The sequence below is a fragment of the Scardinius erythrophthalmus genome, assembly GCF_964197995.2.
Source record: "Scardinius erythrophthalmus genome assembly, chromosome: 13".
NCBI lineage: Eukaryota > Metazoa > Chordata > Actinopteri > Cypriniformes > Leuciscidae > Scardinius > Scardinius erythrophthalmus.
This window is the reverse complement of record NC_138233.1, coordinates 11,043,620-11,056,687: the sequence shown is the minus strand read 5'-3', so window position 1 is coordinate 11,056,687 and position 13,068 is coordinate 11,043,620. Positions and strand designations below refer to the sequence as shown.

At 39.9% G+C, this 13,068-nt stretch overlaps 1 protein-coding gene across 4 annotated transcripts in view; it reads right to left on the bottom strand.

Moving 5' to 3' along the window:
* The window catches only part of LOC308701057 (A disintegrin and metalloproteinase with thrombospondin motifs 2), a 228,152-nt gene that overhangs the window by 14,544 nt on the left and 200,540 nt on the right, over positions 1-13,068 (bottom strand). For all 4 annotated transcript variants that reach the window (XM_081383081.1, XM_081383083.1, XM_081383080.1 and 1 more), the window contains 7 exons: positions 8,114-8,270; positions 7,003-7,108; positions 5,498-5,641; positions 5,271-5,403; positions 2,681-2,794; positions 2,434-2,579; positions 2,051-2,226 (listed from right to left, as the gene is read on the bottom strand). In XM_081383081.1, the coding sequence (XP_081239207.1) occupies positions 2,051-2,226; positions 2,434-2,579; positions 2,681-2,794; positions 5,271-5,403; positions 5,498-5,641; positions 7,003-7,108; positions 8,114-8,270 (976 nt within the window). The remainder of the gene's footprint in view (positions 1-2,050; positions 2,227-2,433; positions 2,580-2,680; positions 2,795-5,270; positions 5,404-5,497; positions 5,642-7,002; positions 7,109-8,113; positions 8,271-13,068) is intronic.

The following is a 13,068-nucleotide window of genomic DNA, read 5'->3' as shown; positions in this document are numbered from 1 at the left end:
TTTTAACGATCTGAAACGCAAGTGTCAAAGCGCAAAGCGCAAGTAACTTTGTGGGCGGGTCTTGGCGCTGTTGCTATTTTCCCGGCGGGATAAATGACTCTTGCGCCAGGCGCAAATCTAAAATGGGTTGGTCTGAAGAGCTTCATTATTCATAGGTGTGGTTTGGGCGTAATGTGAAATAAACCAATCAGAGCGTCATCTCACATTCCCTTTAAGAGCAGGCGCGTTTGTTCTAAAGCGGATTCCTATTATAACGGCGGATTTGCCAGGCGCGCCAGGAGCGGTTCACAGCCAAGGAGAGCAACGCTCTCGTCAGGGACGTTGGGGATGGAGAAACCCACCCAAATTAACTGCGGTTAAAAAGGCGTATGATAATTTGGGTAAATGTTTAAGCTAGATGTATGCTTTTAGAATAAATTGTCTATCTATCTATCTATCTATCTATCTATCTATCTATCTATCTATCTATCTATCTATCTATCTATCTATCTATCTATCTATCTATCTATCTATCTATCTATCTATCTATCTATCTATCTATCTATCTATCTATCTATCTATCTATCTATCTATCTATCTATCATAATAATGTATGATTTGCAAAAATGAAAACTGCTTCTGTGTAGATGAGAGAATCAAAGTGTATGCGCGTTGTGCACACGCTTCATTGATTATGGCCAAGCATGCGCCCTTAAAATAGCATATGAATAACATGCGCAACGCGCCACTGACTTTAAACTATTTTTTCCTGGTTAGTGGCGCAATTGTTTTCTAAACCTGCAAAATAGCATGAAGGAACGTTTGCGCCGGAACACGCCTCCTTTTTTGCGCTGAACCGCCCAGGGAGCGCAAGTTCATTCCCTAGTTTAGCGACGTGCTTCTGTGGAGGGAAAAGCGCGCTTTGCGCGGGTGCAAAATAGGAATGATACATGCGTCGGTGTACAAAGTCAATTGCGATGGGTGCAAGATAGAGCCCTCTAAGTCCAGCTCAATTTCCCATAAAGACCAAAGGTTATCCATGAACAATGTGATGACTGTTGGTATCCTAGCAATTTAAAAGCATTTACTTGCACTTTGTGTGAAAAAAAAAGTATATTTTCCTGATCAAAAAGCAAGACAACTCAACAAATCAAGGCCAAAAGAGTACATTTCTCATGAGTGCAAGATGTAAAAAACATCATGTAAAAATGATTACCTCATCTTTTTAAAGGTATCCAAGCCAGTTTTACGGTATGAGACATAAACCACAAGCATTCTTGTGTGAATTATTCTGCGTTCAGTCATAATTGACCGGACAGTAATAAAAGGCTCAAAAAGTCCCTCTTTACATGAACATTACTTTGGATGTACTTGTGTTGATCATAAAACTAAGGCAGATCTCCATAGCGCTAATGACTCAGGAGGGATTTCATATTTTCAGTAATGTCCTGAACGGTGTAGAAGTACACATGGAGAAAAGAGAGGGCTTTGAATGAAATCATATTTTCATGTGTGCCCACCGTGTAAATGAGAGCAGCTGTGTGGAGAGATGGATTACATCAGCCTTGTTGACAAACGGATCTTGACTGTGTAGGACAGGAGTGAGGAACTCTTTGAATAAAATTGACAATTTAAAGGATTTAAGATATTAAAATTAAATTATATTATATAAAAAAAAATACATATCTTTTTTTTTTATTCCAGCAAAACTTAGTGTTAATTTGTTTTCTATTTGGCCTTCGCTTATCGTACAGAAATACACTTTCAGAAAAAAACAGCTTGACACTAGGCCTCAAAAATACATATTTGTACCTCACCCATCCATAAAGGGTTAGTATTAGTACATTAAAATTATATATTTAGTACCTTAAGGTTTCAAGGTGGGTATTGAGGCTTAGCTGTCTAAATACATTTTTTGGTGAATTGTACTGTTTTTAGGGTACTCTTTTATTTATATTTTCTATCAGTAAAGTGGCTGTTTGATGTAGTATTTGTAGCCAATGCTGTCTAGTTGTTTTGTAGCTCATTATCTGTTGTCAACTCAGTCTGTGAAATCCGCCATATTACTTACAGTCAGGGTGTTCATAAGGCAGCCAGTGGTGCCAGGTGTTCTGGTACTTAAACTTGTTGTCCATCATGCTACATTGCTCGGCTCTGTAGTCATGGTACAGGTCCTTACACTCATGTGTATTACACATCTGGAACTGAAAGCTTGGGCCGGCGCAAGAACGTCCACCATAAGCTGGACTGGAGGAGGTTAAAGGAATTGGAAAAAATATTTAGTTATATGTTAGATAGATAGATAGATAGATAGATAGATAGATAGATAGATAGATAGATAGATAGATAGATAGATAGATAGATAGATAGATAGATAGATAGATAGATAGATAGATAGATAGATAGATAGATAGATAGATAGATAGATAGATAGATAGATAGATAGATACACACTGTGGATTGTCACAAGCTCGGGTCCGAAACTGTAGTCCTCTTCCACAGGTGCGAGAGCAGGAGCCAAACTCACTCCATACCCCCCAGCCTCCATCCTTTTTTATGATGTCTGGAGTCAAACTCCTACAGTGGCCTTTAAAACAGTGCTAAAAGAGAGGAAGAGAACAAAGCAAACACATAAACACAGAGGAAGCGAGTGAATCTAATGCATCAGGACATATCTGCATTAAAATCTGAGTGGCGGTACCTTCCCTCCTCCGCATGTGGTACCATCGATGGGCGGTCCTTTTTTGGTCTTGCAAAAGAAGGGGTTGTCTGGGTGAGCGCACCAAAGCTGCTTACAGGGGTCAAAGGAGCGATACTGAGAAATAGAGAAACAGAGAGAAGAAAATTAATTCTCAACCTCTCACACACACTCTGAATGAGAGAAATTTTACAACAAGATGCAGCTGGTCAAATAGTCACAAGGCTAGGATCAATCTGAAGGATGTCAGATTGGGTAAATATAGTAAACTGTGCTTTCCAAAGACGAGATGAGTAAATATCCAATAATCAAAAAAAGATCCATTAAAGTGTGCCTCTATAATAAAAAAAATTCTAATATATATACGTATATATTGTTCAGATAACCTGTTTGTTTTTATGAATTGTGAATTGTTTTTCTTTTAAACGTGTTACACAAATGTGTTACACTTTGTTTCTACAATATATACATTGTATTTTATTCAATAATATAATATAATATAATATAATATAATATAATATAATATAATATAATATAATATAATATAATATAATATAATATAATATAATATAATATAATAGCAATGTCATGTCACAATTATTTAGGCAAGATGAAACAGTATGATACATTTTCAATAATGGGCAGGTTACATTTATGTAACAAAGCAATCTCATGCAGGCAAAACAAAACAATGAAGAACAACTGTTTTAGTTATGATACAGCTTCTGACCAAGAGCACAGTTAGACAACAGAATGCTAGGCAGTGATGTGATATGGCCTCAAATGCTAAGCAAAATCTCTCTTTTTTCCCCTCCCTTGGAGAAGTGTAGTAGACAGGACCAGAATCTCTGGCTGTGGTACTAATGATGACACTCCATTTAGCAGGATCCTAAACCCAACAAGCGTTTCAAACACATCAAGACACTAAGTGCAAAATAATGGCTCGCAGTTTTCAGCAGTAGCCAGCTGGCTGCTTGTGTTATCTCAGTTTGAAGATTGTTTAGAGTTTGCCAAGCTAAATAGCAAAAACATTGCTGCACCTGAAGAGATTTTTAGATGTTTCAGGGAACTGTATTGTGGTTAAACTTGCTCCATTCAGCAATCTATTCATGGATATCTTTTCTGATGAATGTACTGTAGAAAACTCACTGACAAGTCACCAGATTGCAATGACCTGGTTAACTTATCATTAAATGGATGTTCAAAAAAAGTTTGAGCTCCGTTGAGAGAAATCTGTAGCATGATTTCAATTACCACAGCAAATGGTTTTGTCCCTCAGAAATTGTGGTCAAATTAGTGTTTTTACAACTGAAGTCTAGGGCAAGGCATTCCAGAGAGTTTCTAAGCAGAAATGTGTCACTCGTGTTTTTGCTGAAGCACTAATATAACATTTTCCACGCAAACATGTGTAAATTTGTCTAAATCACCCTTTTAGCAGTGAGACAACTGTTCTGGGTGGATGACCTCCAGTTATGCATTATACTAATGTAATTCCTGTTTGTTGAGTTTGCTCATTGTACACGTGCAGTATATAGACATCAATTTGTGCATTTCTATAAACACATTTTTCTTTATTTTTGAGAAACTGAAGGACAAGTCAAACATATTTAAATGATTCCATTTGTATTAAACTCAAGCATTCCTTTAACTTCACGTCACACAGGCTGTTAAAAAAACTGTGCCAATAAATTCCAAAATAAGGAAAAGACGACTGTGGGTTTAGTATCCCGCTGTGTACATGACTGCAAAATGACAATGAGTTCAACACCAACCAATAACATGTAATGATTAACAATAAGACCATCTAAATTGAACCAAGTTCAAACGAAAAAGGCCACATTGCGACTGAGGAGAACACCTTACCTGGGCTCCTGACAGCCCCACCTTTTGCAGCTAAGGGAATGGTTTAACAAGACAGTGAAGTACAGTCCAAGCAGTGCTGTTCAGCTGGAATTTAATTTTTCTGAGCAGAAATGATTCTTGAAATCATTTTTATCCAGTTTTGTGAAAGCAACATCAAGTGATTTCAAACTCATGCCATCTGGTTTTGATTATCTGATCATTTTTTATTCATATAATATTTTTTTCCTCAAAAAAGAATTGCAAACAATATAATTAGCCTCACATTTTCTCTCAGATAGATGTTTGACATCATTTTGAAATTTGGTGTTTTGTTTTGAATCTGGAATTTTTTCTCTATAAAATAAAACCAGCTGATGTGCTATGAAAGATTTTAAAACCTGGTCCTTCTTGTTCACTAAAAGATTTGTTCACCCAATAATAAAATAAGTTTAAAATAATAATTTTCTCACCCTTGTGTAAACCCATATAACATTTTCCCTTCAGCATTTACAGACATCAAAACTCAGTCACTTAACACAGCATACTGTTGTACATTCATAATGCATTATTAGCATGTATAACACATAATACTGGGTCACGGCGATCTATGGTGAACCCAATGACCACAAATGGTGATTGTTATGGCAAGCTGATGGTCAATTATACATGCTCGTAGTGATTTTACATTCTCATAAAAAATAATGCATTATTTGAATGAAAAGGCCGGTGAGGGAGTTCATTCAAGACTCACCGCTGTGCACATCATATATCCAGCCCCGAAGTCAAAGCGACACTGTTGGTCCATAGTGTAATGCAGCCCGGGCGGCTGTGGAAGCTCCTCCCACGTGTGCTCGTACGGGTCATCACGGAGACAATCATATGAACTACACAGGCAGAATGAGGTAGTATATAATCCACAGTTGTACTAGTAGAGTTTTGGTTGATTGGGTGTGTACAGTATGTACATCTAGTACTCACTGCAGGTAGCGGCCCAGTTCCCGTTTACTGCATTTGGACCAGAGGAACCGGTGGAAAGCGGCCTGCACCAGTGGGGCCATTATGCTCCCCATTTGCACCTCCTCTCCACAATCGTTCCCCTGCCCATCATGCTCCATTCCCAACCTATAACACACACATACATTACATATATTGTATATACAAACAATTAACATTTTTTGAGGACAACTTATTTTTGCCAGTTTTAGATTTTAATAATGTTACGAACAGACTTTAGTCAGGGAAGATACCATATTTATGGAATTACATAAAAAAGTTCTTGAAATAATATTTTTTTAATGAATTGGTTGAGTGAAGGAATCAACAAGTCAGTTTGATAGGCTTTGCTTTGTTCCTGAATGAATTTGTTTTTTTGACTCACTCCTAAGACAGTGGCTGCATCTGAAATTGTATACTCTCTGAGTAGGTACTTTCTTTGGATAAGTAATTACTTCACGAGTGTTAAAAAAATATGTTCTGTATAGTATGAATGTAATTTGGACGTCCTACATCCGTCATGTTGTCATTGTTTGAACGAATAGGTTGAGCAAATGATTCAATGACTCACTCATAAAGACAGTGGCTGCATCTGAAATTGTATACTATCTTAGTAAGTACTTTCTTTGAATAAGTAATTACTTCACAACTGTTAAAAAAGTATGTTCTGTATAGTATGAATGCAATTTGGACGTCCTGTATCCGTCATGTTGTCATTGTCATGTGACCAACCAGCATCAGTTGCATCACTTCACTGTCATTCACAAATACTCTCCCATGGCCTCGTGGGAAAGTAAAATGAACATCGGATGCACATTTCAGAATCACAGAGTACGTAGTAAGTAATCCGGGTACTTTTTCGCCAACTGTATGAAAACTGAATTTGGATATACTAATCTTTTCACCTACAATATAGTTGGGAAGTATGCAGTTTCGGATGAAGCCAGTCACTTGTTTAATTTCTAAATTAATCAGTGTTTTAAACTAATCGGTAGTGAACAATCCAATGATTTGCTGTTTCACTCACAGACAGTCACTTTTTACCTACAGGCATTTTAGTTTAACTTGCAGAAAGAGTCACTATAAAATCCCCACTACTAATACACTAATTAGCAATACAAAAAGTGGAAAGTCATTTGTTCGAATGCTGCTAAACTAATAAGATTCAAAGACCTGGGGCTGGTTGCATAAACCGCTAAGACTAGTCTTCCAAGTTAGACATTCATCTTTTTTCTTTAAGACCGTTCATAACTTTTTATAATCAGTAAAATGTAGATTGGCCGAAACTGATACCAAAAAGTAAAACTGATTACCCCTTGACTAACTTTTAGTGGGTCATACTAACTAGATCTTAAGACACTGTCTTAACATAATGGCTATGGTTATGCAACTTGCCCCAGAACTACATTTTGTATAAATGAAAAAATATGATAATAAGTATGCTTTTGTCATACTGATATTAGGTAAGCAGGGGTGCAGCAGGTACTCACACATGGCCGGTTTCATGTGCCACCACAAAAGCCGACGAAAAACCATCCTCATGGTTGAGAGTGCAGCTCCGTACGGGATGACACATGCCTGTGACAGGAGCGTAACCTAGCAACACATAAGAACACCTTACCGAGTTTGTCCTCCTCACATCTTCATCACCATACACATATTTTTAGTGCTTATTTTCCACTGATCTTAGGTCTGAGATCATGATCATTTCAAGATCATTGTGGCACGTTCTTGTGGACATCCATTTTTCAAAGTGAATGGGCCCTATCTTGCACCCAGCGCAATTGACTTTGTACACCGACGCATGTATCATTCCTATTTTGCACCCGCGCAAAGCACGCTTTTCCCTCCACAGAAGCACGTCGCTAAACTAGGGAATGAACTTGCGCTCCCTGGGCGGTTCAGTGGCGCGTTGCGCATGTTATTCATATGCTATTTTAAGGGCGCATGCTTGACCATAATCAATGAAGCGTGTGCACAACGCGAATGCACTTTGATTCTCTCATCTACACAGAAGCAGCAGTTATCATACATTATTACGATAGATAGATAGATAGATAGATAGATAGATAGATAGATAGATAGACAATTTATTCTAAAAGCATACATCTAGCTTACACATTTACCCAAATTATCATACGCCTTTTTAACCGAAGTTAATTTGGGTGGGTTTCTCCATCCCCAACGTCCCTGACGAGAGCGTTGCTCTCCTCGGCTGTGAACCGCTCCTGGCGCGCGCCTGGCAAATCCGCCGTTATAATAGGAATCCGCTTTAGAACAACGCGCCTGCTCTTAAAGGGAATGTGAGATGACGCTCTGATTGGTTTATTTCACATTACGCCCAAACCACACCTATGAATAATGAAGCTGCTTCAGACCAACCCATTTTAGATTTGCGCCTGGCGCAAGAGACATTTATCCCGCCAGTAAAATAGCAACAGCGCCAAGACCCGCCCACAAAGTTACTTGCACTTTGCGCTTTGACACTTGCGTTTCAGATCGTTAAAATAGGGCCCATTGTGTGTGTTCATGTTTGAATAATCATCTGCTTTTATTAGCAACATGTTTCAATCTCTGGAGGTGTGTGTTTGTGCATTTTACCCTGCATCCCCGTGGGTCCAAACTCTTGACGAGTGAGAAAGATGGCGTGATCGTGGTAATCTTTATCATTTGTGTCCTTCCTCTGCTGTTCGAAAGCCCATCTACACACATTCTCCAGACTCTGAGAAGGGTTGCCCAGCTCAATGAGACTCGCGGACTGAAAGCATACATGAGAAGGATGTTACGCTCAAAGCTTAATTTTGATTTTGCTATTGGCATCTGGTGGTGGTGTGAATCAATTTCAAACATCTAAATTAAGTTGTGGGTTTCAATACAAACTATTAAAGGAACAGTTAATCAAAAATGTACATTCTATCACAATTTCTGACAGAATCGGTTGTAAAATTTTTGTGTGTTGCTCGCAAAAACCTATGACTCCAGAAGTCCTGGAATACAGCACATGGGTCATATGGATGATTTTTATGATGCTTTGCCATCATTGGAAAAAAAGCAACTAGTATTGCAAAGCTTTCCATTTGTATTGCATCTTGTCATTAGGGTTTGGAAGGACATGAGGGTGAGAAACATTTGAAGGTAACTATATGAATACTGATGGATGTTACCACCAGACCAATATAAGTATGTATAAAAGTAAAAAAAAAAATCAAAAGTTTGATGTCGGTAAGATTTTTAAATGTTTCTGAAAAAGTATCACCAAGGCTGCATTTCTTTGATCAAAAAGATACAAACTATTTTCTACTTTAATATATTTTAAAATGTAATTTATTCCTGTGATGCAAAGCTGATTTTCAGCATCATTACTCCAGTGTTCATTGTCACATCATGTGAAGGACCATGTGACTCACATGGTCCTTCAGAAATCCCTCTAATATGCTGATTTGTTGCTCATGGAATATTTCTTATTATTTTCAATGTTTAAAACAATAATGTTTTCACAATTCTTGGGCGAATAGAAAGTTCAAAAGAATAGGTAATTACTGTCACTTTTGATCAATTGAATGCATCCTTGCTGAAAAAAAAAGCATAATTATAATTCATTTCATTTTTGTTATTATATAATTATAATTAATAAAAAAAAAACGTACTGACCCCAAACTTTGAAATAGTAGCAAATAACCACGAGACTTAACATTAATTGTGTTAGTAGTAGTGTGATAGAATTGTATAATAGCATTGCCCATTTAAATTCATATTAAATAACTTTAAATCACCATTTAATCCTAGTTAACCTAGTAAATTTCATATAAATTGCACCTCACACTCGCCCATTAGACATCCATCAATTATTGAACAAGTGTTATTTGTTATTACACTGAGGGATGAATCTAAACTATTTTTTTTTGTGGTCAAATCACAGATGCTGAACCCAAGCTGTTCCTTTAATCAGAGGACAGTGTAGCGTTTACGACTCGGGGTAAATGTGAATTAGCTCAAGAATATGGGGAATCTTGGGAATATTAATATTTATCATAATATCATATCATAATATCATAATTCATAAGTCGCATGTACATTTATTTTATCAATTATCGAGATTACCTTGTTCTATAACTATCTGACCAACATTTAATTCGTCCAGCGAAACAAATGTAAAATCATTACAGTCAAGAAGAGGTATTCACAAACTTCGAGAGAGTTTATGTCCTGGCCAAGGACCTCAAACCTTCTGAGTTTATTAATTAAAACTACTGAATGTAGTCTAATATCGAGCTTGTAGCTTAAGATCTTTTGTTTCATTGACTTTAGAATGGTGGGTTTTCAAACACGGAGACAGTGAAAAGTATAAATGGATTTTAATAAATGTGACTAAAAATTATATGAGCTACGAATAGAAACGTACGTAAAAATGCAAACAATAAACACAAACAAACATTTAAACAATAATAACATACGTGATAAGAATAAAATGAAATGAAAGAAAGAAAGAAAGAAAGAAAGCTAGTAATTGTTACATACAGAAACCTAAAAGCCGGACCCCAGAAAAGCAGCTATTATCAGATAAATATACTTGCAAGTCTGTTCTCTGTTTGGTTGATGCTGAAAGCGCGGACGAGGTCCTGTTTCGACTGCGTCTTCCGGTGTCGCGGGAAGCTTGAAAAGGCTCACTGAAATGTAACGTTACCGAGAAAGTTCGTCTTCATCTTCCGTGAAGGAAGAGGCAAATATAACTTAGTTGCAAAGGAACGGCTGCTACGACTCGAACATGTGTTTGTCCGAGGCCTTCCGGGATGTTCCTCGGGGAAGCGTCGCGCCGGTAGAAGAGGAGGAAGGATGAGAGCGAGGTGAGAGAGAGAGAGGTGAGAGAGCCCGCTGTGTTTTGAAGGAGCTCAAGTCACGCCCCCTTGCGTGCGTGACCCAATCGCCTGGGAGGACGTATTGTGGTCATGTCCTTTCATTTGGAAAGGTACACGCCTCTTCTAACTAATGCTGGCGGAATAAACTTCGTTCATAAACATTTATAAAACTGGTATTAATCAAATAATGCATCCTCTAATATTCTGTGCTAAATATTCAACACCGTTGTGTTCTTCTGAACAAAACAATACCGCGAATGACAATTCTGTTAGTCAACAACACAAAGAAACAGGATTTCTCGTGATTACATGCATATTAAACTGATTACATATCAATAAAGCTTATAGATATCGTATTTCGGGTATAAGTATCATAAGCACAGCAAGAAATACATTTTAAACATTTTAAAAAGGTAATTTTGACCACAAGTGGTCGGGCATGATAAGGAGTCTGTGTTTTGTGTGTGTGTATGCAGAGTCGTGCACACGTGGAACCGCGTGGTGAACTTTGTCCTTCCTTTTCAGGGTGAATATCTTCTTGAGTTGATGAGATTAACTCAGGGGACCTGACCGAGCATCTGCTAACACTGTTGTTTTGTTTTGAGGGGTTAATCAGTACCTTTTGTTTGTTGATTAGATTTGATTGATCAACACAAAGGCAGACCTGATCATCTGCTTTCCGTTACAGTCCCCCCTTGATGAGTTGATAGGGCGTGTATGGGCCTAGTTGACTCATCACGGTAACAATGGTCAGATGGCAGGTGGTTGCTAGGCTGATGACTCAGCTCAAATGAGGTTGAGGGGGGTCGATAGTGTGGGATCCCCCCTTTTCGGGGTTCCATAGGAAACCGCCGGACACGGCGTTGTGAGCTTGGCTGTGGATGTTCACATTTCGTTGCCGGATGCCGGATCTGGTGATGTCCGATTGTGGCTGCTTTCTAGCGAACCACCACAGCATCCTGTTGGAGGAAAAAGAGAGAGAGAGAGAAAGGGAGGAAAAACTTCAGCGATGGATGTCCTTGGTTGGCTAGGGCATCTTGTTGCTTCGCTGAGGTTGGTATGCCACATGCTTTGGTGTGCCATGCGTGGGTTTGGTGCTGCGGTGTTCAGCACATGATGTGTTCTCGGCACGCCTGACCCCCCTTTGTGCGCTGTGGCCTTACAAGCTGTGGCGCTGTGATGGCACAGGTGCACAATGCGTACTGAAGTCTTGTGAACGCAGCTTGTGCGTGGTGGCAGACAGTTGTCTGAGGCACTGGCTGCCAGTGAGCTCAGATGGCTTGCGAGGGTGGTGGAGGGGTAAGTGGCGGCATAGAAAAAGTCTGTTCTTCAGAGGCCCGCATGACCTTTTAACACAGCGGAGGTAGCGTAAGCAGCTCTGAGGCGTGCAGTGTAGTTGGTAAAGTTCGTTTTTTGTGTCTGTGTCAGACGTGGCTGCACTGTCTTCATCTGTTGTGTAAGAAGACTCTGGCTCACCAGTGTTCTGGGGAGAGTGGTTCCAGGTTCGACGGTCTGGGCTTGGAGTTCTGGACGGCGGATGATGCTGGTTCCAGAATCTTTCTGAGCGCTCGGTCCGACGCGTTGGATGAGCACCGTCATAGTCGTGCTGCCACCTGCTGTCTGGCTCTGAGCAGTGTTCAGAGACGGAGTAGATTGTGTGTGTTTTTACAGTCTTTTCATCTATAGCCCTTTGCCTGGTGTAAGCCTTGTGGACTAAGTCTCTGAGTTTTCGAGTGGACATTGTTCGTGGGCAGACAAGCACGTCAAGATGTCCACTCACGCTGCTATGTAGATTCCGCAGAAACAACGTTCTAAAGTTCACATCATCTTCCATACCTGGGGTGTCGGTTGCTCCGAAAAACGTTTGTCGGAGTCGGCCATAATAGGAGTTTGGGTGTTCAAGTCGGGCCTGTTTCACGTCGAGGGCCGTGATAAACCCTTGGTCAGATTCTGGGTCAGAGAATTCATGGATCAAAGCTTGTCGCAGTTGCTTGTAATCTGCCTTGACAGGGTTTGGTTGGCGATCCAGGACGATACAGAATTGTCTTGTAAGTAAGCAAAAACGTCATGGTTTCCTGCAGGATCTGGGTTGAACGTAGGAATGTTGCGGGCTAGCTTGTCAAGGCTTTTGGGAGGAGAGCTGTTGCTGGGGGCCCAATCCGTCTGGAGAGGATTCTGACCCTTTACAGCTCCGCCCCCTTCAGCTTTTGGTGTTTGGCTGACCGGGAGAAACTCTGTGATGTGTGTTTCTCCGTTCCAGACCCTCTGCAATCTGTAAGCATGTTTTAGTTCTGCATGAACAGTGTCAAGTTCATCTTGGAGCTCGTGTCTCTGCTGAGTGAGCTGATGGATTTTAGTCTTTGCTCTCTCAAGGAGAGCTTCAGCCTGTTGGAGCCGTTCGTTGAGTTCCTTCCGGGTGAGTTCCTCCGACTGCTGCCTTTGTTCTGTGTGCCGATGAAGATCGTCTAGGGCATTTTGAAGTCTTTCAACTTCCTGTTGTAGCGTTGTGTCCGTCTCGTCCTCTTCCTCGGTCAGGAAGAGTAGCTGGTCTAGACGGCTCTGTGTGTGTGCTCGGTCCTCCAGGGCCTCTGTGGCCTGGAGCTGTAGTGCGGCTGTCTTTTGCTCCAGTTCGAGGGTGGTTCTTTCACTTACCCGGGCCTTGACGACGAGTTTGAGTGCGAGGTTTCCGAAGATTCTGGA